The 22,865-nt window shown below is 40.0% G+C and overlaps 1 protein-coding gene across 1 annotated transcript in view; it reads left to right on the top strand.

The window, feature by feature from the left end:
• PCCA (propionyl CoA carboxylase, alpha polypeptide) overlaps window positions 1–22,865 on the top strand; it is a 299,399-nt gene that overhangs the window by 2,598 nt on the left and 273,936 nt on the right. The window contains exons 3-5 of the mRNA XM_009333370.1: window positions 7,512–7,589; window positions 11,139–11,186; window positions 11,282–11,350. Coding sequence (XP_009331645.1) covers window positions 7,512–7,589; window positions 11,139–11,186; window positions 11,282–11,350 — 195 coding nt within the window. The remainder of the gene's footprint in view (window positions 1–7,511; window positions 7,590–11,138; window positions 11,187–11,281; window positions 11,351–22,865) is intronic.

A 22,865-nucleotide genomic window follows, 5' to 3' on the forward strand; every position in this document is an offset into this window, starting at 1 on the left:
CGTGGCACTGGAAAAGCTGGGTCCTGGGTGCGGTTGCCGAGGGCTCGCAGCATCCAAGACTCTGTTCCTTGGTATATCCCATCCGTGTGTTGGGGGTTTTTTCTTTTTAGCTTAATTTGCTGCTGCTGGAGGGGGTTATGTGCTTCTCCCTGTTTATTTCTGTCCTCTCCCTCTGTTAAACAGGAGCTTAATAAAACACAGGGGTAGAGCATAATTTGAATAGCATGTTATACGCTGTAAAGAGTGTAGTTCTGTGCTGTTTTTACTAGTAAAATCTTAGCTCGTAGGAAAAGGCTACTGCTTTGTGAAGCTGTGTTGTCTCTTACCCCTCCTCCCTTTACCCCAGATAGTTATGGATGTTTCAGTTGTCATTTAAAGCTTTACTGTGACTTTTTAACTCTTGTTACTTTTCGTGAAAATGCAATGAACTCATTGCAGAGCTATGCTAATGTTTTTGGTGAAGACTTTGAACTTCTAGAAAGCCTTATTCCTTAGACTATGGAGTAACTTCACTGAGGCAGTTGCTATGTTTTCTTCTCTATTACTTCTACAGATTGTGTTAAAAGAAAGAGGAGATTATTTAGGATAAGAACAAGCAGCATTAGCACATGGTGTTGTGTAACAGTTGAGAATGACACTACAACTAGTTTGTGTGTGGGAAGAGTGGTGCAAAATACCTCTAATTGCTTACAGTAGGAAGAATTTATATTTTTTTTTCCTGAAAAGGAAAATGTGTGTGGAGGTCTGCAAGTTCCAGTGGAGAATCATAGAATCATTAAGGTTGGAAAAGACCTCTAAGATCATCGAGTCCAACTGTCAACCCAACACCACCATACCCACTAAACCATGTCCCTAAGCACCTCATCTACACGTCTTTTAAATACGTCCAGGGATGGGGACTCAACCACTTCCCTGGGCAGCCTGGTCCAATGTTTAACCACTCTTTCAGTAAAGACATTTTTCCTCATGTCCAATCTAAACCTCCCCTGGCACAACTTGAGGCCGTAGAAGAGAGGAGCGACCTGCAGAAGATGTTTGCTCTGTGTACCCCTGAGGGTGTGGGATAGGTTTCTCTCTAGAAATGTAACCCTGTAACGATACTGTAAAGAACTCCTCACATGTCTTTAGGGATCATGTAAAAGAGGTGGTTTATGTGGGCAGGGCATTTTGAGAAGGATTTAAAGAGGAAAAAAGGATGTGCTTTACCCAAGTATTTTTCCTTAGGAAATATGCATAGCAAACCTGTTTTGCTGTGAAGGTGTACATGATAGAAGCTTCTTGAAAAGCAAAGGAAAAAAAGTTTGGCTGGAGACAATGACTTGGAATTAGCAGAGGGCTTGTGCTGTTTGAAGACTTTATTTTTGGTAGCCATATACATGTGTATACAGATGTGGAAGAATTCTGCTCTTCCCACTAAACTAATATTTTCATAGCTACCTAATAGCACTTGTGACTTACGTAACTGAAGTGATTTCTAGCCCTTAATATCTGTGTATGAAAGTCACCTTCAAGACATCAGTATATTGGAAAACATTTATTAAAACAAGTTTGCATGGGAATTGCTTTCATAGATTCTTTTATATTTTGCTAACATAGGCAGATAATATAATTGATGTGTTCAAACTTTAATGTGATTGGAGCTCTTACATTTTTTTGCAAGGGCTAGTGGCTAGTGAGTTGTCCTTAACTTCTTTTGCCCCTCTCATGTGGGAATCAGTAAAGGACCTGGGAAAGAACAGTGCAAAAACGCTGAGCTGGGGATTCAACTGATTGCTGTGTTTCTAATCTTATGTTTAGCCCTTCTATTTAGCTTTTATGAAGAACTGGTTTTGGTTAGAATATAACCAAAATTTCTTTTTGAGTGCTTTGCACTTCTGGAGCTGGGAGAAAATCTGATATTGAAAGAAGGCTGTAGTTACAGAATGAGGATGAGAGATGGCTTTTGATATTTCAGTCTTGAAAATCTTCTGAGAGAGCTGTCAGACCGTTTAAAATAATGTAGAAGAAAGTGGTAAATAGTATGCATCATGAAATCAAGAGTAAACTGCCGATAGGGAGTTTATCAGTGTAGATCAGTTTTCGAACCATTGAACTAAATGTATGGAAAGTTTCTCTGCCATCTGTGCCCTCGTAATGGTGCACCCACCATTTTTAAGTCATGGATGTTATCTGTACAGTGGGAGCTCCTTGCTCTCTTCTGTGATGTTATTTTTAGCATGCTGTTATTCCATGGAAATGTTTTTTCCCCTTGTTTGAGCACAGAAGCATTAGGCTGATGGGATAGGAAGATTGGTATCATCTGCTGTTGAGGAAGGGAGTTAAAATGGTCACCGATCCAGGGAGATGAATGTAGACCTAAACTTCTGGAGTTCAGTGATTGTTTCTAGTATGTAAACTACAGATTTTAGTAGTGACAAGCACTCTTAAAGTATACCACAGGTAGAGACTTCTGGTTTTCTCCTTGCTCCCAGGAGTAGCTGTTTGGATTCTGTAGGCAAAGCATGCTGTGCCATCTACTGTGGGCAAATCTTAGTTCTGGAAGAAAAAGTTAAGAGTTCATTAAAGTTTACATTGAGTAAAAAATGTCAGTCTTGTTCTGAAACACTCTGTGTGTGTGTGTTAATTTTCTTGCTATTTTGTCTGTCCCAAACTTGCATTGGTGGTTCCTGCATGTTTGTTATAGTGCTGTGATCTCTTTCGCAGGCGCTGGCCTTACTGGAGCTGTTTAAGCTGCTGCCATGAGAAACTGTTCCAACTTCTTGCAGCTGCTAGGTCTTGATCACAGGCCATTCCTTTTGAGCTCCTGTCTCCCTCCAACTTGTGCCAATACTGCTGCTGAATATCTAAGTGGATAAGCTGGACTGAAATCTGGCTGAGAACGCATTTTTCCCATCTTCTCAGCTGGATGTATTTCATGGTCTGGTTCACTGTGTGACTGTACAAACTTTTGGGACTGGCACAAGGGAGAAGGTACTTGGGTGTAGCAATGATTTAGTTTTTAAAATAGCCTTAGGTGGATGGGTGTTGCCTTGCTTGTAGTTTGTGTGCTGTGTTGGCAAATACGAAAAACTGATTTTCTCTTCTCCCTCTTAGAATTACCAGTGGTCCTCAAACCTGTTAAGAGTGAAAGAACTGTTACGTATAGCGCAGTGTACCTTGCAGAACCTTGTACTACATCTTTGTTTGCAGTTAGCTTCAGGAGGATCTGCTTACAGTTACAAGTGCTTGGCTGTTCAGCACTCTGAGAGAATACAAAGGAAGGGAAAGTGCTTCATTAGAGGGGAAAAAAACCCAAACCCCTGGAAGTATTACACTTGCTTTTCTGTTTACAAGATTTGTACAATCTTGTATTAATAAGCTATGTTTTCAGCCTTATAGATTAAAATTCTTGCAGACGCCTGAAGTTCCTGTGCAATCAAAATATGGAAGAAATTACATTTTCTTCATGCTTATAACTACTGAGGAATGCTTAGAGCTAATGGGAAGTACTCTGCAAATATAAAGGGGTTATTCTCGTGGTGTCTTAAACTTGAATCTCTGAAAGTGTAGGGGCAAAAATCTTAGTAGGATTGCTAGTGGAAGACAGAAGGAAGAGGTAGAATTTACAGCCAGTGAAAATAAGTATGCTATTCTAGCTGTTACTATTGGGCACTGCTTACTGAATTTTCTAGTAATGCTAAAACATACATTCCTTCCCATATTAGACTTCTTAAAGCAAATGTTGGTATATGATGCTTTTCCTGCCTGAAATCTGAAACTCTGCATCTCCATTTCAACACTGAGACCTTTTTCTTCCCAGAAAGCTCAGTATCAATGAGTTATTTACAAGATGACCAGTATGGCAGGGAAATCTCTTTCCTTGATGAGGGACGTAAACACATTTGTGTTTTATGCCTTTAAAACAGCCTTTAAAAACACAAATGTAAGCCATCTCTAAATAACAAGTTAATTTTCTACTTTGCTGTTGTGTGCTGTGTCCTTAAACAACCTGAAGAGATTTCCCAGGGCTGCGCTGGGTCCCTGGGAGGCAGGTTGTCTGCTAGGCCTCAAAGTGGCAGTGTGTGATGAGCGTCCCGTTCCACAACTTACTGTGTAGTTTGAGTTCTATAAAGTTATTTTATAACTGTAACAGCTATTCAAGTTTGAGCTCACTTTATCTATTAATTGCACAATAGCCAAAGCAGGATGCTTTTCCAAAATACAGTACTAACACTATCTGGTTTTTGAGGATTCAGTAGAGATGGGAAACTCCAAGCCAAACTCAGAAGTCCAGAGTTGAACTCTCATAAATGAATAGTCTGTGTTCTTGGGCTTTCAAGAGTCAAAAGCTTTATCAAACTGAAGTAACAAGTCATGACAAAAATAGGTTATACCCAATGACTCTGCTGCCCTTTCCTGGTTTTGCAAGACATGAAAAAGTCACTAGGTCAAACTGAGCTCTCTGGGCTCTGTTCTGAGGAAATTTTTATGTGAGGTATAATACCTAGGGCATGTGTGGTTTTGGGGAAGCAGCCAGTTAAGAGTCTAGCTTGAGGATTAGATTGGCTTGGCTGGGTTGGTGGTTTGAGAGTTCTTTGGAGGTTTCAGTGTCGCTTTTAATGAACCTACCTATAACAGGAGCATGGGAGCTCAGGGGTAGGTGACACCTGAGTAGCTGTCGATTTGGAGATGGCAATTTAGCAGTGTTCCATTGTGACCCTTGTTGTGCATTATTTACAAAATATCTGTTTATTTTTAAGTACTTATTCAGTTGCTCATAGTGACTGGGAGCAGACTGCTAAAGAGACTTTTCTTGAAGTGGATTTTAGATTAAGGAAGCTCTTAAACCTTAGCATGTATTGGTACAGATAGATACAAAACCCCACAACCCCTTCTTTCCAAAACTGTGAATTAGAATTTCACATCTGAGTTGAGCAATATGCTTGATTTGTTTTAGGAAATTACCCCACATGTATTCAATTCGGGGCTGAACCTTGTTCTCTGAGTGATTCTAGTGTGTGTGGAGGAGGTAGTTAAATTTTTAAACATAAATGCATAATTAGGTTAGGCTGTTACAAGATTTTTATGTGAAATCTGTCCAATTCTGTAGTGTAAAAACAGAGCTGAGTGTCGTTTAATGCTTTTCCATTTTTTTTAATTGCTTGGTAACTTTACTCTTTCTGTATAAAAAGTTTGAACAGGGCTTTTTTTTCAAGACAGCACATGGCTAAAATTCTGAAACTTAATGCTAACTGATTTTCCCATCATAGCCTTTCCTTCCAGTTTCCATCTGTGGCATAACTTTTCTGGCTTCTCATATGCATTCAAAACTAGCTTTGTATAAAAGGTGTTTACAAGAAAGTTCAGAAGCTTTTCCTCCCTTGCCCCCTCCCCCCAGCTAACTGCAAGTATTTAGATTAGCCCCACTGACCCTTAACAAGCACTTTCTTCAATGAATAATATTAACTCGGTGGAGGTTTTTTTTGTCCTGTATGACCTTCTTCAGACTATTTGTGGTCCCACAAGTGTTTCTGTTGATAGTGTTTGATAGGAGAGGGACTCAATCTGCTAAACTGTGTGTAGTCTGGAGCAGGAGGGTATACTCTGCTGCTTCTGCTATAGCTGTCCTTGCTCCTCCCTCCAACAGGATCTGGGTCACAATACAGTCACTGAAGGCGTAACAGTCCTGCTGTAGTCTTGGGATAATGACCAGCTGGTAGGTGTGGTTGCAGCTGGCAGAATGTGGTCCTTAACTGTATCTTCCCTCTGTAATGCCTGAAACAGCTTGTGCTGTCACATCCTCAGATGAAGAATAATATACCCCTGCAAAAAAAGAAACCTCCGGTGGTTTTGATTCTAGCACATCAAAGGATTTGCATTTCAGGTTGTTATTCTGGATTTTATTTTTGGAGAGTGAAGTGAAAAAATGAAAGAAGCAAAAAACCCCACCAAAACAAAAAACTGAGTGGGGGAGAACCCAGTGTGTGAAACAGGGTGGAACAGTTGCTTTCCACTGACTTTTTAGTTCCAGAATAATTAAGAATATCTGAATTGTTCCAGAATAATTAAATTTATCTGGATTACCTGGGACAGTGTATGCTATGTTTGCCACTAGTGATTGGCATCTAAATGGTTTGTGAAGCTGTAGCAGCTTTCTACTCATGAAGCTCAGTCTGAGCTGTCATGAGGTAGTGTGCTCTAAGGCTTCCTCTAGTTTTGTATTACAGGACTTGTATTGAAATATATTGCTTTTCCTTTATAAAATTATAATATTAACTGCATTACAAACGTGATGCCCTTCTCAGTCCTGGGCTGGTTTTTGCTTTCTGTGATGCAATATGAAAAGTGTCTTCAAACTAGATCAGGCTAGAGGGCTGCACAGGGAGTGTTCTCATTCCAGTTACTGCCAGCCACTGTACTTCAGAGTCAGTATGAGCTTCCAGTAAACTTAAGATAATTGAAAAATTGATAAAATTGTTTACTACTGTTGTGGCAGGAGCAGCTGAGTTATTTAACTTCTTTATATGTTCATATAGTTCCTTATTTTTTGGTCTCCTTTCTAGTGTAGTCAGTCTTCATAATTTTCAGTCTTTTCTCACAGGAGCCTTTACTTTCTACTAAACTTCTTACTCAAAACTTCTGAAAATTCTTTCAGACAGAATTGCCAGGTTCTGAGTTCTGGCAGTCATTGCTGTTTTGTGCTTCCTACTAGACGATACTTGGAAAACTAGATGATACTTGTTTTCCCCAAGTTGTTTGTATCTGTATTGATGCAACTTTGGTGTGAGATAATTTATCTATCTGATTATTTTTGTTTATTGTTAACTGTAACTGCCATTATGTTGTGAAATGACTTGCTTGAGAAGTACTTGAGTCTCCTTCTTGATACACTAGCAAATTTGCTGTATTGTCTGTCATGTTCTCTTTGAAACAGCATATGTATGCTTCCTTTCCTGACATACCATGCAAAATTGTTAAACTATAGGAGCTAAGTCTTTTTGTAGAAGTTGGTTCAGAGCAGAAGTCTCGCGGAAAAGGAGGAAAAGGCCTCTTTTCCTCAGACCATTGTCAGGGGTTGTGGTGGGAAAGACTGGGAGCCGAACTAGCATCTAAAGTCTGTTCTACTTTTGCTCTCTGTGCTGGCCCAGTCCATTACCCACTCTATTCCCAGCAGCTCCCTAGCAGTGAAGGCTTCTCCCCATCCCCAGTGTGTACAGACGCATGCATGCTCTTTCTGAGAACTTCTTGGTAGGTATTTCTTGGAACAAGAAGGAAAGAAGATGTTATAGTAGAGAGTTTATTAAAAATCATTTATACCTAAGCTAATGACTTAGTATCTAGAGCTTCTGAATTGTTTTTGGTTACTGTGGGTGTGTGCTTGGGGGAGGGCAGATCTTTAAGCTTTCATCCACTTGATGGAGGAGTAGAAGGATATGGAAGAGTTTTCTCAAGATGTCAGTATATGAACTGTTTTTATCTTACTGGAATACTGTAGCAGGAAGAATACATTTAACTCCCTCTTTCTCCTGTAGTGTGAAATGCTGTGTTCAAGATGGTGCCTTATAACTTCACACAAACTGTATTCGTCTGTGTATGATCCAAACGAAAAGGTAAGTAGTATGGTGCATGTTTTCTCTTTAGCATTTTACAGTACCGCTGACATTTGGCTTTTAAAGCTAGCCTCTCTCCTGTGCTGCTGCTAACAATGGTAGTTCTCCTAGTATAACCCTTGTACAGTCATTGGTTTAATAGCATATTTTTCTTCCTTTTTTTAAACCAAAAAGGAAGTTGCTTTTGCAGTATACTTGTCAAGATTGGATGCTACTTCAAGTGCATACCTTAAAAGGTTGGATAAGTGATTTTGAGCTTGGGAAAGTTACATACTGGCCTGAATGTGTTATAATTATGAACAACTATTAATATTTTACCTGGTGTGGGAGGTATAGGCTTGTTAAAACATCTGGGAGCTAGACTAGCCAAAAACTCTTCATAGAAACAGGAGTATGCAATAGTGGCAGCAGTTGGATGATCTGATGTGGAAGTAAGAACTATAGAGGTTGGGTAAAGATGGGTCTTTAAGGCCTGCAGAGGATAATAAATCCTCATCCTGGGACTTGTGCAGTAGCAATCTCAATTTACAGTTACTAGCCAAGGAAAACTTTTCTTGTGGGAGATTGTCTTGGCACGGCCTCTAAAGTAATGCACTTAGAAAAATAGTGTGGCTGAAGGTACGCTAGTATTGAAGGGCAAGAATGCTGACAATTCAGGACTGATAGGCTTGTCCTTATATACCAGTGTAGAAGCAATTAACCATTAGTGAAATAGTATTCGAGAGCAGGGAAAACCAGTATGTACCTAGAACTGTGGCTTAAAGAAGTCTTCTGATGAAATCTGTATTCTTAAGGTCCTTGCTTAATCAAGGTCCCCTTCCTTTTCTGAAAGGCATAGTTATGTTTAGACAATGTAATTGAGTATTTGGTTTCTCTTAACTAGGAGCTATGTCATTCCAACCAGTGGCTACTACAGATAGTTTAAGCTCTTGTCTACTTTTTCCCTTCACTGGCCCTTCCACTGTCTTTGTAATGACAGGACATTCATATTAGACCTTTTTAAGCTAATTAGTGGAAATGACACAAAAAAAGAAATGCTGCATGTTACTTCAAAGTGGTATGTGGGGTTTTCTACGTGCTGGACTCGAGACTTGTCTTTAACAGCAGGAGCAAGAGTCCAGTCTCTTCCTGTTAGTGTCCTCATTGCAGAATTAGAAAATTAAAATGAATGTCAAATATTCTTAACATCTTTATACTGAGTCTTGTCTTGCACTGTGACCATACTTGATTAATAACACAACTCTTATATACCAAGAACTAAGTTGATGAAGTATTGGAGTTGTTAAACTTTTCAATGCCAAGTATTTGGGAGCTTTTTTATTCCCCCTCAAGTCTGTATGCCTAAAAAGCTTCAGGTACCTAGAATGCTGAAACTTAGATTCAGGAACAATTTGTGTGAGCATGTTGGAAACCTTTCAGGTTTTCTCACTGGGTTTTAGACCAGGTCCCCGGCTAAAAAAAGCTCTCCAAACAAATTGCTAGCTCCTGTGGTGTTCTTAGTGTTTGTACCTCTGATAATTGATCTTGCTTAAGGATGTTTAAGATCAGTCTTTTGAGTGGGGCGTGGGTGTGCCTGCGTACTAGGCAGTGGTATGCATTCCTCAGCAGGTCTGGCAGAATTTACTGTATAGGCTTGCTGCAGCTCTTACCTGGAGGGTTTTATCACTTAATTTCTGTATGTTGTTATCACATGGTAGTATTTTTAGACTGATCATGTGATGCCAGCTCAGCCCTGGATTTGAAGAAGTAAATTTGGTCAAGGGCACCTTGGGTATGTCTGTTTGGAGTAGGGGAGCAAACAATATATACCCTAGTCTGTCAATAGCAATTCCTGTTGGGGTTTTGCAGTATTCCTTCCTCTCCTCTTATACCTGTCTTCCCCCTCCCCAAATTAACTAATGACTGTGGGGTTAACAAACAGTTTCATTGTTGCAGTGGCAACACTTCCTCTGGCCCCAGTCTATCTGAAAAACAGCTGTTTGGTGTAGGGGAGGGAGAAAAGCTATTGAATGTCTTAGGGTGCAGTTTGGTAAATCTAATCTGGTATAACTGCAGGCAGCCCCTGAAGGGGAGAGTCCTGCTGGTTCTCTGTCCCATTTTTTGATTCGGAGCGTGGGAGGCAGAGTAGCACTGTCTGATTAGTGTGTTGAACTGATGTTTCCTGAAGCTGCATCCCTGCTAGGTCTGATGCATGGGAAGAAGTGTGGGTAAGCATGTAAAGCAGGGTTTTCCCTTTCAGTGGCAGCCTGTGTTTACAACCAAGCAGGTGCAGTATCAAAGTGCACCTGTATATTTAGAAGCAAGGCCAGTGACAGCAATAACCCTTACTCCTAGCAATGAGATTTTTAGGCTGAGCAGCTCTGCTCCTCCAGCACTCTTTCTTAATGGGAAGTTTTTGTCTAGGGTGTAAGGCTTATTGACTTCTGACAGCTTATCCCCTTCTTACAGGCATGATAGTAGTATTGAAGGTATATTTACAGCATTAAGTGCATTCCAGTGTGAAAGGTGACAGTAAATTTCAGGGATGTACTAAATTTGATTTGCTGTTCTGTTGCACTTTAGATGCTACTTAGTATTGAGTGTGTAACAGTGTCATGGTGGCAAGGCAGGATTTTGCCAGGTTCCTCACATGAGGCTCAGCTACAAAGAGAAGCCAGGCTGGTACAACTCAGCAAGCATGCCTGTACCTGGAGTGGAAGTGTTGGTGTCTTACCCTTCGTGCCCTAGACAGAGGGGAACCTCTCCTCCTTATGATTGAAATGCCTTTTAAAGATCTCCTGTGACAGATGAGTATTGTATTCCAGGTCATCTGTGCTGGTTAGAAGCACTGACCACAGGTACCTGCTAGCATTCTCTAAGTAGAGGTAAAATCAGCTAGGTTTAAGTTTTATACAGGCACTTTGGGAGCTTTCACAGGGGTACTGCAGTGGGAGAAGAACAGTGATGGTAACTTCCAACAGGAGGATGGTCATTGGCATGGGCGTTTGCTCTGTATCTAGCAGAATGTAGGTATAAACTTTTAAAACGTGATCTTTAGAGTACTGCCATAATGTGGCGTCCTTCCCTTTGTGTAGTTTTAAAAAAAGCAGAGACCTGTGAAGTACGGTAAGCATGCCTCCTTTGAATATCTTCTGTGCATTAAAAAACATGCAACTTAGGCACTTCTAGGGTAGAGGTTGTTGGTGTGTATTTGTGTATTATGAATGTCTCTTCCCTGGACTTGACTGTCTCCTAGAGCCTCTGTAGAGTTCTAGTTTCTGCACAGTGCATGATAAGGAGATCCAGGGAATGCTGGTGTGAATAGTCAATACCTTTCTCTTCTGAATCTGTGTATGTGCTAGGTAGATCTAGTATAGCATACCTTTTATGCTATATCATCATTGTTAAATCAGCAGAACCCTTTTAAAAGTAGGTGATCTCAGAGTTACAAGCTCATGGATAAACCAGGGTTTTAGTGGAAGTGGAGGAGAAAAGAACGTGTGTTTCTAGAGGGAGAAAAACTCGTGTTTTGTTCATCTCTCAAGATCCTTATCGTTCTTTTCCCTTCAGACTTTTGAAAAACTCCTTATTGCCAACAGAGGAGAGATTGCATGCCGAGTAAGTATGTAATCTTTTAATTTTTTTCTTTTTGTAGTTAATTCTTAAACTGTTGGTATTTTAAATATTGATAATTGTCACTTCTTATATGCTAGGTCATAAAAACGTGTAAGAAGATGGGGATTAAAACAGTTGCCATACACAGTGATGTCGATGCCAATGCTGTAAGTACTACTTGAATTCAAATGGTAGATGGGATTCTTAGTAATGCAACAAGACTTGCAACTGTTATACAGGCTTGTTGATTACCATGGTGGGCATGTTGGCAATTCTGAAGTATCTTTGTATATGTCCTTTTCCTCCATGTGCTTGAAAGGAGGGAGATACCAAGAGGGGGGAGGATTGGACAAGTATTTAGCATGTTTTTTGTGTGAACTTTTATGTGTTTTGCTTGTGTAAATGTTACTTTGCTTTTTCCCTGGATTAAGCTAGACGGTAACACCTGGTAGATACATGCACCAAGTGTACGAGTGGCAGCAAAACCTAAATTTTGTTTTGCTAATGTACACAAAAAAGGCAATGAAAAGTGAATCTTGGGAGATGATATAGAACTTGGTATAAATTGTTCCTGTGCCTGGTAAATCCATCTCATCGCTTCCCAGAGGAATGCTCTCTCCTACCAGGTGTGCTGAACGTGCCTGCTGGAGCTGTTCCATTTGATGAGGATATTGAGGTGCCTTGAATATTCAGCAGCATGGCAGAAAAGTGGTAAAATGGCTATCTAGACAAGTAAGGTACTTGTCTAGCTACTTGCCCATTTTTAGGTCTTGTAGTCTTGTCTCTACTTTATTTTAGAAATATTTTAAGTCACGTGTAGCAAGAATAGGAAGGTAATTTCCTTTGTGATAGAACAGCAAGTGTAGTCATACTTGCATATCCTTGTTGACTAGAGAGAACATCATATTATTCCTTGCCTGCAAGAACTGCTACAGGAGAAAGGACTGGGGGTGCCCCCATGTCCCAGGATTGATTGTTGAAATCTGGAAGGGAGTTAAATCCCTGTGTTATGACTTAATAGAAGAGGTCCCTCAGACAAGCTATCAGGAAAAAAAAATGTATTTATGCAGGACAGGACTTGTGAATATAGGTGGTGGGTTGCTCAACATTGAAAAACTGAAGCACGGTTGATGGAATCTGTGAAAGTAGTTAGAACTTAGGTGTTTTCCGAGTTAAGTGAAAGGTGAGAACTGCTGGGAGTCTTGGACTTTGACAGCACTTTTGTTTGAGTCCTTTTGGGTTCTGTTCCTACATGACCAGCTCAGTTCATTATAAACAGGCTGTAGGTAGAGCAAGGGACTGAAACTTGATTTTCTGAGACAGAACAAATGCCCTACTGCTGGATTTCTATGCCAAGTAATTCTTTGAGGTGAATGAAGAGTATACTTGGTCTGGATTTTAACTGGTAGCCATAACTGGGAGAGTATAGTAGCTTGTGGATGCTCAGTGGACTGTGAAATGAATTCTTAATGGATGGGTGTCAGACATCATGAAAAATTCTAGTTCTTTTGGAAGCCAAGGGTTAAGTGGATGTGCATACAAACTACTGTGTATGATCTTGATCCCTCTGGTGAAACTGAAGTGTGCTGATGGGTACTTGTATTCTCTCCTATGTATATGGTATCTGCTGTTAGGATAAATGGATTTGCTGTTTAGCAGCACTGCACAGCCTTGTTTGCTGGCATGAATTCATTCTGAAAACAGACTAAAAAAGCTGTTTAAAAAGAGAAAACATGTTCTTCTGCCAGTCCATAGTGGACTCGAGAAAATGAATTGGTCTTCTCTCCAGTGTGCCTGGATGGCTTTGTTTATTGTATGGACTCTGCTGTGAGCTGGAGAATATGAAAAAATCTGAAAGCAGTAAGTAAAAACCAAGAATAAAGAACATAATGAGGGAATAAGAGTGACAGGAAAAAGTACAACTCATGACCTTAGGGAAGGGAGTACAAACAGTGCATTACAAAGAGGAAACAAAATATAATAGCTACTCCGCTTCAATCTACAGTGCTGTCTTAGCTTTAAAATACAAATAGGGTCTTTAATTTGTAATAGTTCATAAGAGAAAGGAAATCCAAGCTAGTGTGTCAGAAATAGATTAATATACTTATAAGAGTTCATAAAGATAACATGAAGTGTGTTAGATGAGACACTGACATTTTGCGTTCATGGACTAGAGATGAGCCTCTAACAAATGCTGTAAGGGTGAAATAGTGTCTGCTTAGCTCTTTGGATCCTTACTTAAAGACCAATCAAACGTATCTGTACAAGGTTAAGCATTAGCTGTGTGTATTGAAGAAGCTCCAAGTATTTAAAGGAAAATGAGAGAAAGGCTACTTGAAACACTGTTCTGTGTGCTTAACATAGGGTAGTGGTATAAGTCTAAGCAACATATGTATAATTAGACCAAAAAACTAGCTTACGTCTACCATAAATCCTTTAATTGCTACCTTGGGTCCTTGCACTGGGAAATAGTTTAACTAATGTCATCTGTCTTAATGACTTGGATACCTCTGGTTGTTCATTGTTTGTAGAAATGACCTGCCCATTGCAGTGATATGTGTGACTGTCAGTTTGGACAATCTCGATAGGCGAGTCCAGAGGCCAAGTTCTTTGACTGTTACTTACCGTAAAGTAACAAACCATATTTGCCCCATGTTGTTCACTCGTGTTCAGGTTCCATTAATGGCTATCTTCTTGGTTATACCAGTGGTAGCAAAATCTCAAACACTCTGAAGTCAAACTTGGGAGCTGATGCAACCTGCCTGTCATGGTTGCATGTGTCACTGCCAAATGAACCTCTGTCATGTAGCTAGGAGAAACCTGTTTGCTTAGTGGTGGGATGCTATAAAAAAGTTGTGAATATCCTTTTGATTTTGTGCTTGACAGAATTAAGCAAGACATCCCTAACTCCTTCAAGACTTGTATTGCAGAGGCAATGAATATCATAGGTGGCTACCCTGATTATGATAGTCATTGAACCAAAGGCAGAAATAAATGTAAAAGTATGCGGTTGAACTAGTTGCCCATCCCAAAGCTGTTTGTATTTACTAAAAACAGTGGGACCTGGCTTTAAGTGACTAGAGTAGGTAGGGATGCTTTACAGAAAAATTTTTGATTAAAGTGTTTAGAAATAGCATTAATTGGAGTAGGTAAATTTTCTGTTTAGAACTTAGAGTAACCTTTGAGATGTAGTAATAGCCCCTTATTTATTACATTACATGTCATCTGTGTAGCTACTTGCTGAAATATGGGTAATCTGATACACTTAATACTAATTAATTTTTACAAATAACTGAAAGGAAGGCAAACCAGGCAGTCTGTTACATCTCTCTGGCTTTCCTTTCTATCATGCTGGTTGAAAACAGAACTGAAATTGAAGCGAAGCAGGGTTCCTTGAGCGTGCTCACTAAATATTTAAGGGGGAAAAAAACCCAATCACAAGGTTTTGAGCAATTCAGGCTCTTCAGTGATAGCTTCTAGTTTATTCCCCATCCAGTGTTGTATGTATAAATGACCCAAGCAGTCATTTTCACTGGTGCTTGGATAGGAGTGGTATACATAGTCAAAGACCAATGATTTTAAGATTAAAGATACTGTAAGACTCACTAGTGAATGATCTTACGCTGTAACTTTATTTTGGAAAAAACTTTTTTGTTAAATATCCAACTTTTCTTTCATTTTTTTAACGTTAATTCTCTGAAATCCTTGCGGAGTTTACAGTGCTGAATGAAGGTGGTGGGAATAGCTGAAATACTTATAGACTTTCAATTAGACTACTTTTTCGTGTTCTTCAGACTTGGTTTCTGCGGAACACCATGGCAGATGTCTTGAGTATGCTGTTAGAGCAATATTCATGTTGACATACCTCTCATTAATATATAAAATTAGTAACTAGACTGTAACAGTACAAAGAAATTTTCATTTTGAGAAATTAAAACTGCTGTTATGAGCAGGAAGCAGCAGAAAGGACTATTATAAATCGGGAATGTAGCAAAAATTGAACAACCTGCTGAGAGCCAAATAAAGCTTACCCGAAGAAGGAAAATACGAAGAACAAAATACTGTTTTGTGCTCTTAATTTGAAAAATGGCCAAAGATCTGAAGGATTTCTGTAGGTTAAAACTACTAAGGTGATAGGGAGGGAACGTTAACAAAGCTTAAAAGGAGGTGAGTGACTTCAGAGCGCTTGTGTATAATGCGAAGTTACAGGTAGCTGGAAATGGTTTTAAATGGTATTGGATTACATTTGCCTTTGTGGAGGTGGGAGGGGGTGTGAATTGAGGAAAAAGATTATGTCCAAAGTAATTTATGCTGTGGAAGATAAGTTGCTGCTTTAACAACTGTCCTGAAATAAAATCATTGTGGTGGTAGAGGAAAACAGCCTGACAAAATGGCTACTGAGACCCCCATAGAGCATACGGTTGCTTATGTGGTACTGAGTATGTTGAGAAAAGTATATTGAGAAAAGTAGGTCATAATGGATGCTTTTTAGAGTCTTGAAAATCCTGGCTAATACTTTTTATTACATCTGTTATTTTGGGGAAAGTGGAGGAAAGAAATGGCATACTGTTCAAAATGCTGATTTTTTTTTTTCTAACTTCAGAGTTTGGCTTGCAAAGCACTAATTCTTTACACTTGGATAGGTAAAGTGGGGAAGGACCCCATAGAATTCCGAGTAGAATTTGGAAATTTTAATTAAAACATCTGGTGGAGTTATTTTTGGGATGAGAAAACAAGCAAAGAAGTTTCGGGTGAACAAGAGTAATCGTATGTACTTTTCCTCCCTGAACTGATTGGAATGGAGGGTTAAGATGAAAGAGCCTCCTCAACCATAAATGTAACACTGATGGTGCAAACATTGTCAAGGAAAGCTAGAGAACTATTGTAATGCCTAATGTAATCAGCTAAAAGTATGATAAATGAAGAACAAGCTTTCACTAATTGGATCTGAACAAAAGAAGGTATAGCATAAAGCAGTGAATGAGATATAATTTTATTTGGCATTTTTTAACACAGCAGGGATTCTATAGCCATACGAAGCAATGAACTATAAATGATTGGAAAAATCCCATGGGAAAGTGATGTAAACCGCTAAAACTTTACGGAGTAGTGGACAGTTATACTTCTTTAACAGTTTTTTTTCTATCAGTCACTTAAGACTTCAGGTGTTATTGTATTAAATTGCCTTAAGCATAGAGATCTCCAAATGTTCTTAACTTTTGCAGATCATCTTATTCTGTCAGATAATATAAAACAAATGATGGAAATGCTTTATTGATGTAAAAGTAACTGTACAGAATTCAGCTGTTCTCAAGAAACCGTAGTCTCCTCAGTGACAGAAAACAGAAAAAATCAAATGACTTAAAGTTAGGACAGGAATATAGATCTTCCATTTCTATTTTTTTTTTAACCTTGGAGTCTGAGGCAGTGTTTGAGAAGGAAGTTGGGGGAAAATGTGATTTAGGCAAACTGCAAAGCTGATTAAGCTTGTAAGCTTCTATACCAAGTCTGTATTGAACTGAATGAATTTGAGTGAAGAAGTTGAGCTTTTGACTGAAACAATAAAAACTTTGAATTTTGCTGAAGACTTCCCTGTAGCTTAACGGGATGCTGTCAGGTTCTTTTGTTCTTAAGAAATCTAGTTGGCAAAAATAAATGCCAAATTCGCCCACAATATTTATGTTTTAATTTAAATATTGAAAAATGGAAGCTTATCCAGAACTGAGGCGTTTTCTTTACTTGTAACTAACTTACAAATACAGAAGTCTTAAAATTGGTCCAAACTCTAATTTACTAATTTTTTTGCTGTTTACTTTAAATATGCAAAGCTTTCTTCCATAATCTGCTGCAAAACTAGAAATTCAGCCATTTTGACAGCTCATTGCCTCCCAGTGGCACTTCAGGAGTTTGTGCTCAGATAACCTGAGGAGAGATCTAGTTCAAGTACCAATATGAAAAAGAAACTCTAATATTTTAGTGCCTTGTTTAAATACATGATATCCAGACTTGTTTAGAGTCTATAGAATGGACTCTTTGCCTCCATGTACTATCTAGAGAAATTCACTCTTTGTGAATGGTGTTGCCAAGGGGTGCAGAATAGGAATGTGCCAGACCATGCCAAGGAAACATTAGGGTCAGGTTTGCAGTTGTTCTGCTCTTCCTTCCATGCATTTACCTTTTGTTTCAAAACCAAGTCAGCATGTTGCTTGTTTCTTCACAAGAGATAGTGGAGGTGATGTTACTATCCTGTCCCCTTGCCCTATCAAGTGAACAACTGAACAGTTACGTAAAGTGTAAGAGATGTAGGTGGTGGTCATCCTGTGAAGACTCAAATACCTCTGTGGAAGGAGTTTGCTTTTGTTCAAAACTGTATCTTGTGCCAAGTGTAGCCTGCTTTTTCTTTTTAAAACTGTATCATTGCTTCGAAGCTGAGTGGATTGGTGGAGGGCGCTATTGATGAGGAAATAACCAAATTTTCAATTTTCACTGGCTGTGAGGAGCAATGCAAGCTTGATCTGCAACTTTGAAAGTTGGGGAGCTCATCAGAGCTCTTAAGAGTCCTAAAGTTTCAGCCTGTTCTCCAAAGACTAACTGTGCATTTTATTCAGTGATAGGGTGATGTCAAATGCATATATGACCTTTGGAACGGGGACAAACGCTCAGATTCCTTTTGTGTAGTTTGATGGCTAAGCAGAAGTGTCGCTTGTGTTGGATTCTGGTTGAAGCTGTGACATTGAGTAGGAGAGGAAGGGTGCAGAGTAGAATGCTTTAAGCATCATGCTGCAGGACCTTTTGAGAACACTTCCTTGGAGGTGGGAAGTATGTGTTGGAAAGAGGGAGTTGAACCCAGATCTTTTGACCTTTGTGGGGAGGGTTATTTAATTACCAAGCTGATTTATTTGAAGGATCAATGCATGGATTAAAATTCATTTATTGGCATAAAGCTCATTTGGGGGAGGTGGTTGTTGTCGGAAGGTGTACTGGATTGTTCTTGGGATGGGAAAATGTGGAAGCCCAGTCAGAGAAGTTAGTTGTTACTTAAATGTGCAGGTGCTCAGCGCTGTGGAGAGTGAAGCAGTGGTTCTGTGGGTGCTGATGACTGTCTACATCAGTAGGTAGTGTACAGTAACAGGAATGGGTCTGTAGAGTAAAATGGTTCATGCTGAAGACATGGTGTCCTTGCTGCCTGCCTTCTAGCATCTCTGACTGGTTCTAGTCTGGGGCTGTGGACTCTGTGCCTGCTAGTGGTGGTTTGATGTGCTTGCTGGACTGCATCTTTTGGTTGGGTTTTGCCTGGAAGATATCCAGTTCATGTGCTTTGAGACAGCTGTGTGTTGGAGGCAAATGTGTTGTAAGTGGGGATGACTGAGAGATTAACTTAAAAATGCGCTCCTGATTTGAACTTAAATGCTAATGTACACTTGCCTGAAGCAGCTCTAATTGCTTGCATGGTACTGCCCTTCTAGGCCCTTTCTTGCTCTAGTGCTTTTCTGACCTTGTGCTGAGCTGTTTCAGTGCTCTGAACACACCAGACACCTTATTTGTCAAGTTAGTTAACATTTTTTCTACTGATTTGGTATGCTAAAATATTTCAGTGGAATGTCTGACAGATGCCGGAGCCATGTATGGAAGCAAGATGAGTTGGGAGTAGGTCAGCCATCAGTTAAACTGACTTCTGTTGCCTTGCTGGGCACAGGGCTCTGACACTGTATGCAGAGTTCCGGGGTTTGGAGAGATGTGCAGGCATCTTGGTGATCAACCTTAAAGTCTAGGCAACAGGCTGAGCAGGGCTGAAGTCGTAGGCTTCGCTTGTTCTGAAGACTTGCCTCTCTTTCTTGGGCGGCAGGGGAAGAGCAGATAGCTCCTTCCTTTGAATCCATGAATGTTTGCTGAGGACACCACTTGAAATACTGTCATTGGTGCTCTGGATTAATGGCTCCTGCTGCCATAATGCTGGCTCAAACTTATTGTGCTTATTACAGTGAACTGCCCCAAGAAACCAAGTGGGTGTACACCTGTTGTAGCCCATTTTACTTGTGTTAGTCTCTGGACCTTTCCAGAGGTGGTAGTGGAAAGTGCTGTACGTAGTAACTTTTATGCAATTAAACATTGTCAGCATGACCAAAAAAGATAGTTATACCATGTTCCTCTGTAACAGAGGTGCTGCAGCAGCATGGTTTCCTGCTGCCTCACCCCCTTGGAGACAAAAACAGAAGGTCCTTGGACCCCTTCTCCTTTGAGGCTTTCTGAGTGTCCTATCTCTTTCCTGACTTCATCCTTAGCCCAGGTCCTCAGCAGCAACTGTTTCATTGTGCAGGTTCACATCTGTTGCTCCTGTGGTTTGTATTGTCCCAGCTGTGTCATTTGTTATCAGCTGTGGTTGCAGACACTCCAGGATGATCTGTTTTCAGGCAGTATTCATGAGTGATGCTATTTGGTAATACTATCTCATTTCTTGTCTGCGTGGGTGTAAACACTGGTCAGCAGGCCTTGGGCTGAATTTCCATTTACTATTAGGATGACTTCTATACAGAGATGGACCCGAGGCAGATTTTTTGTGAATAATGTTTGCAAGTGCTTGGGAAATGGCTTTTACAACTGATCTAAGACTGTGCTGCCTACTAAGAGTAGTTCTGTCCCCTTCTTACCTTCCTATCTTTTGTGTACCTGACACTTTTGTTGGCACTACTACATGTGCAGCCTTTTGTTAAATGGATCCAGGCTGCTTATCTGAGAACAGTGAAAAAAAGAAAGAAATGTGGATCAGTAAGCTGATGTGACTCCCTGCATAGGTTAATGAATGCTTGAGCTAATGCCATCAGGACACATTGTTGGGGACCAGGAGAAAGGAGAGTACCTGATTAACCTTTTGAGAGGCAGTGTAGACTTAGTGTCTTGAGGTAGTATGGGCCTGTATCCCTGATACTGGTTTCTTTCCCTGCTCCCTTTTCCCCACATCTCGTGATGGTGGGGTATGTGATGGGACTATGTGAAGAGCTGGAATGGGAAGTGGAGCCGTCTTAAAAGATCCTCGTAAGGAGGGTTGTATCTAAAGCCAGACACTTTCCTTGATTGCTCTATAGCTTGGCAAACAGCTACAGGGTGTTGTGGGGTCTGTGGCTGACAGGCTGTGGTTCCATGGATGGGATCCTGGTGTCCTTTTTCTTGGGAGGGGTGTTAAACAAGGAACTGAATTACATATGAATTGTCTGAAAGATGGAAAAAGTCAAGATTGGAGACATGAAATGAAGTGAAGTTATAGTAGGGAGAAGGAAAGAAATGCAGTGTTTGGGGTGTAAGTTATAGGTATGGATGCATATGTCACTTTTATGGATGTTATGGTTTTAGGTTATACTCTTTTCCTTGTTCTTAAAAAGCACTTGTCTTTTACTTTTCAACAAGGTAGCACTGTAATTTAATTTAAAAAGGTTGAGTTTTAGAGACCCTTTTACTTATTATCACTGAATTGTCTGTAGGTAGCAACTAACATCCTTTTGATAGTTGTTTCGAACACATGGTGATGGTTGTTTAATTAAAAAAAAACTAGACAAACTAAACCTTAGGTCTGTCCTCCAAACTTGTCTGGTTCAGGGGTGAGGGGGGAATCAGGAGTAGAATAATCATTTAAAAGGTCATCTCTAGATAACAAGTTCTTACTGTGAAATCAGTGTGACAAAATTTGTCACATTCAATTTCTTAGAATGAATGGACTCTTCAAAGTTGAATTTGGAGATTATAGACCTGTGTTAAACTATTAAACAGACATACAAAAGTATATTTAAATCTAAATTCTGTGAAAAAATTCTTCTTGATTCTTAAGCAATTGCTTAACATAAAAATTATTTTTCACTTTTTCTTGGAGACAAGATGCTCTAGATAACTAGACCGTAACCGCCATTTTTCCCCCATTAAGAAACTTCCATACTGTTTTCGTTGAATTAGCATGCCTGCATATGTATGGATGTTGTCCTACTAGCCAGATTGATCATGTCTCACAATTAAAATTTTCCCTAAAATGGAGTTTATTACTATGAAGGCCTTGATTGAAACTCAGGTTTCTGTCATAGGTTGACAGGAAGCACTTGTGAGTATGCATGAATAAGCAAGGGCTGTGAAAAATCAGATTATGTAGGAGTTGATTTGAATTTATATTTCTTGCTGGTAATAGGCCTTAAAATATCAAATGATATGATAAAACTCTTATTCTATCCTGAAACTTTTTTCATGTCTTGGCCAACTTGAGTGATAAATATTATGACATACCCGATTTTTAGTTCGGTACTTGTCTCTTACTGTCTGGCTAAAGCTTAATCTTTTAGGTCAGTATAGTCAGCCTTGAAGTCTGATTTCATGTCTTCATGGGAAATTAATATAGAAATTCTTATAATTGACACTATCATTTAAAAATGTTTGAAGTTGCTTCCAAAAAGGTGTTTTCTGAAACAGCTTACAGCCCTGGCAGTTTCTTGATTTATTTTTCAGGATCGATTTATGTCCTGAACTATTTAAACAAAAAGTAGTACTGGGTGGTTTGGCTGTTTTTGATTAAAAAAAAAAAACAAACCAACAACCAAACAACAAAAACCCAAAGCAAAACCCCCAAAAGCCTCTGTGAAAAAACACGCCTCACCTCTGTGAATCACATATTTAAGAGTTATCATTAAAATACACATTCATCACATTCATCACACAATCTTCACAAACTTCGCTTACATCAACAAAAAGAACTTCCCACACCAAAATCAGAATAACATCATTAAAATACCAATGAAAGTGGACAGTTTACACACAATCCACCCCTTGTCCCTTCACCGCAATTACAACAACAGAAAATCCCCACAATAATTCTGCTTTTTGCTCTCTAGCTGTGTTCAGTCCATGTTTTGCCCATTACCTCTCGCAATTATTATCATTAGCTTGAATTCCTCATGCCCCATATTGGGTGCCAAAAGACTGTGGTGGGTTGACCCTGGCTGGATGCCAGGTGCCCACCAAGCTGCTCTATTGCTCTCCTCAGCTGGACAGGGGGAAAAATACGACGAAAGGCTCATGGGTTGAGATAAGGACAGGGAGAGATCATTCACCAATTACTGTCACAGGCAAACCAGACTTGACTTGGGGAAACTAATTTAATTTATTACCAATTAAAACAAAACACGAAAAAAAAATAAAACTAAATCTTAAAAACACCTTCCCCCTACCCCCCTCCTTTCTTCCTGCTCAACTTTACTCCTAATTTCTCTACCCTCCTCCCTCTGAGCAGCACAGGGGGATGGGGAATGGGGGTTGCGGTCAGTTCATCACATGCTTTTTCTGCTCCTTCTTCTTCATGCTCTTCCCCTGCTCCAGCATGGGGTCCCTCCCAGGGGAGACAGTCCTTCAAGAACTTCTCCAAAGTGGGTCCTTCCCATGGGCTGCATTTCTTCACAAACTGCAGTGTGGGTCCCTTCCACGGGGTGCAGTCCTTCAGGAACAGATTGCTCCAGCGTGGGTCCCCCACAGGGTCACAAGTCCTGACAGCAAACCTGCTCCAGTGTGGGCTCTTCTTTCCATGTGTCCACAGGTCCTGCAGGAGCCTGCTCCAGCATGGGCTTCCCATGGGGTCACAGCGTCCTTCAAGCACATTCACCTGCTCTGGTGTGGGGTCTTCCATGGGCTGCAGGTGGATATCTGCTCCACTGT

This window comes from Pygoscelis adeliae, unplaced genomic scaffold, assembly GCF_000699105.1.
Source record: "Pygoscelis adeliae isolate BGI_AS28 unplaced genomic scaffold, ASM69910v1 Scaffold48, whole genome shotgun sequence".
NCBI classification, from domain to species: domain Eukaryota; kingdom Metazoa; phylum Chordata; class Aves; order Sphenisciformes; family Spheniscidae; genus Pygoscelis; species Pygoscelis adeliae.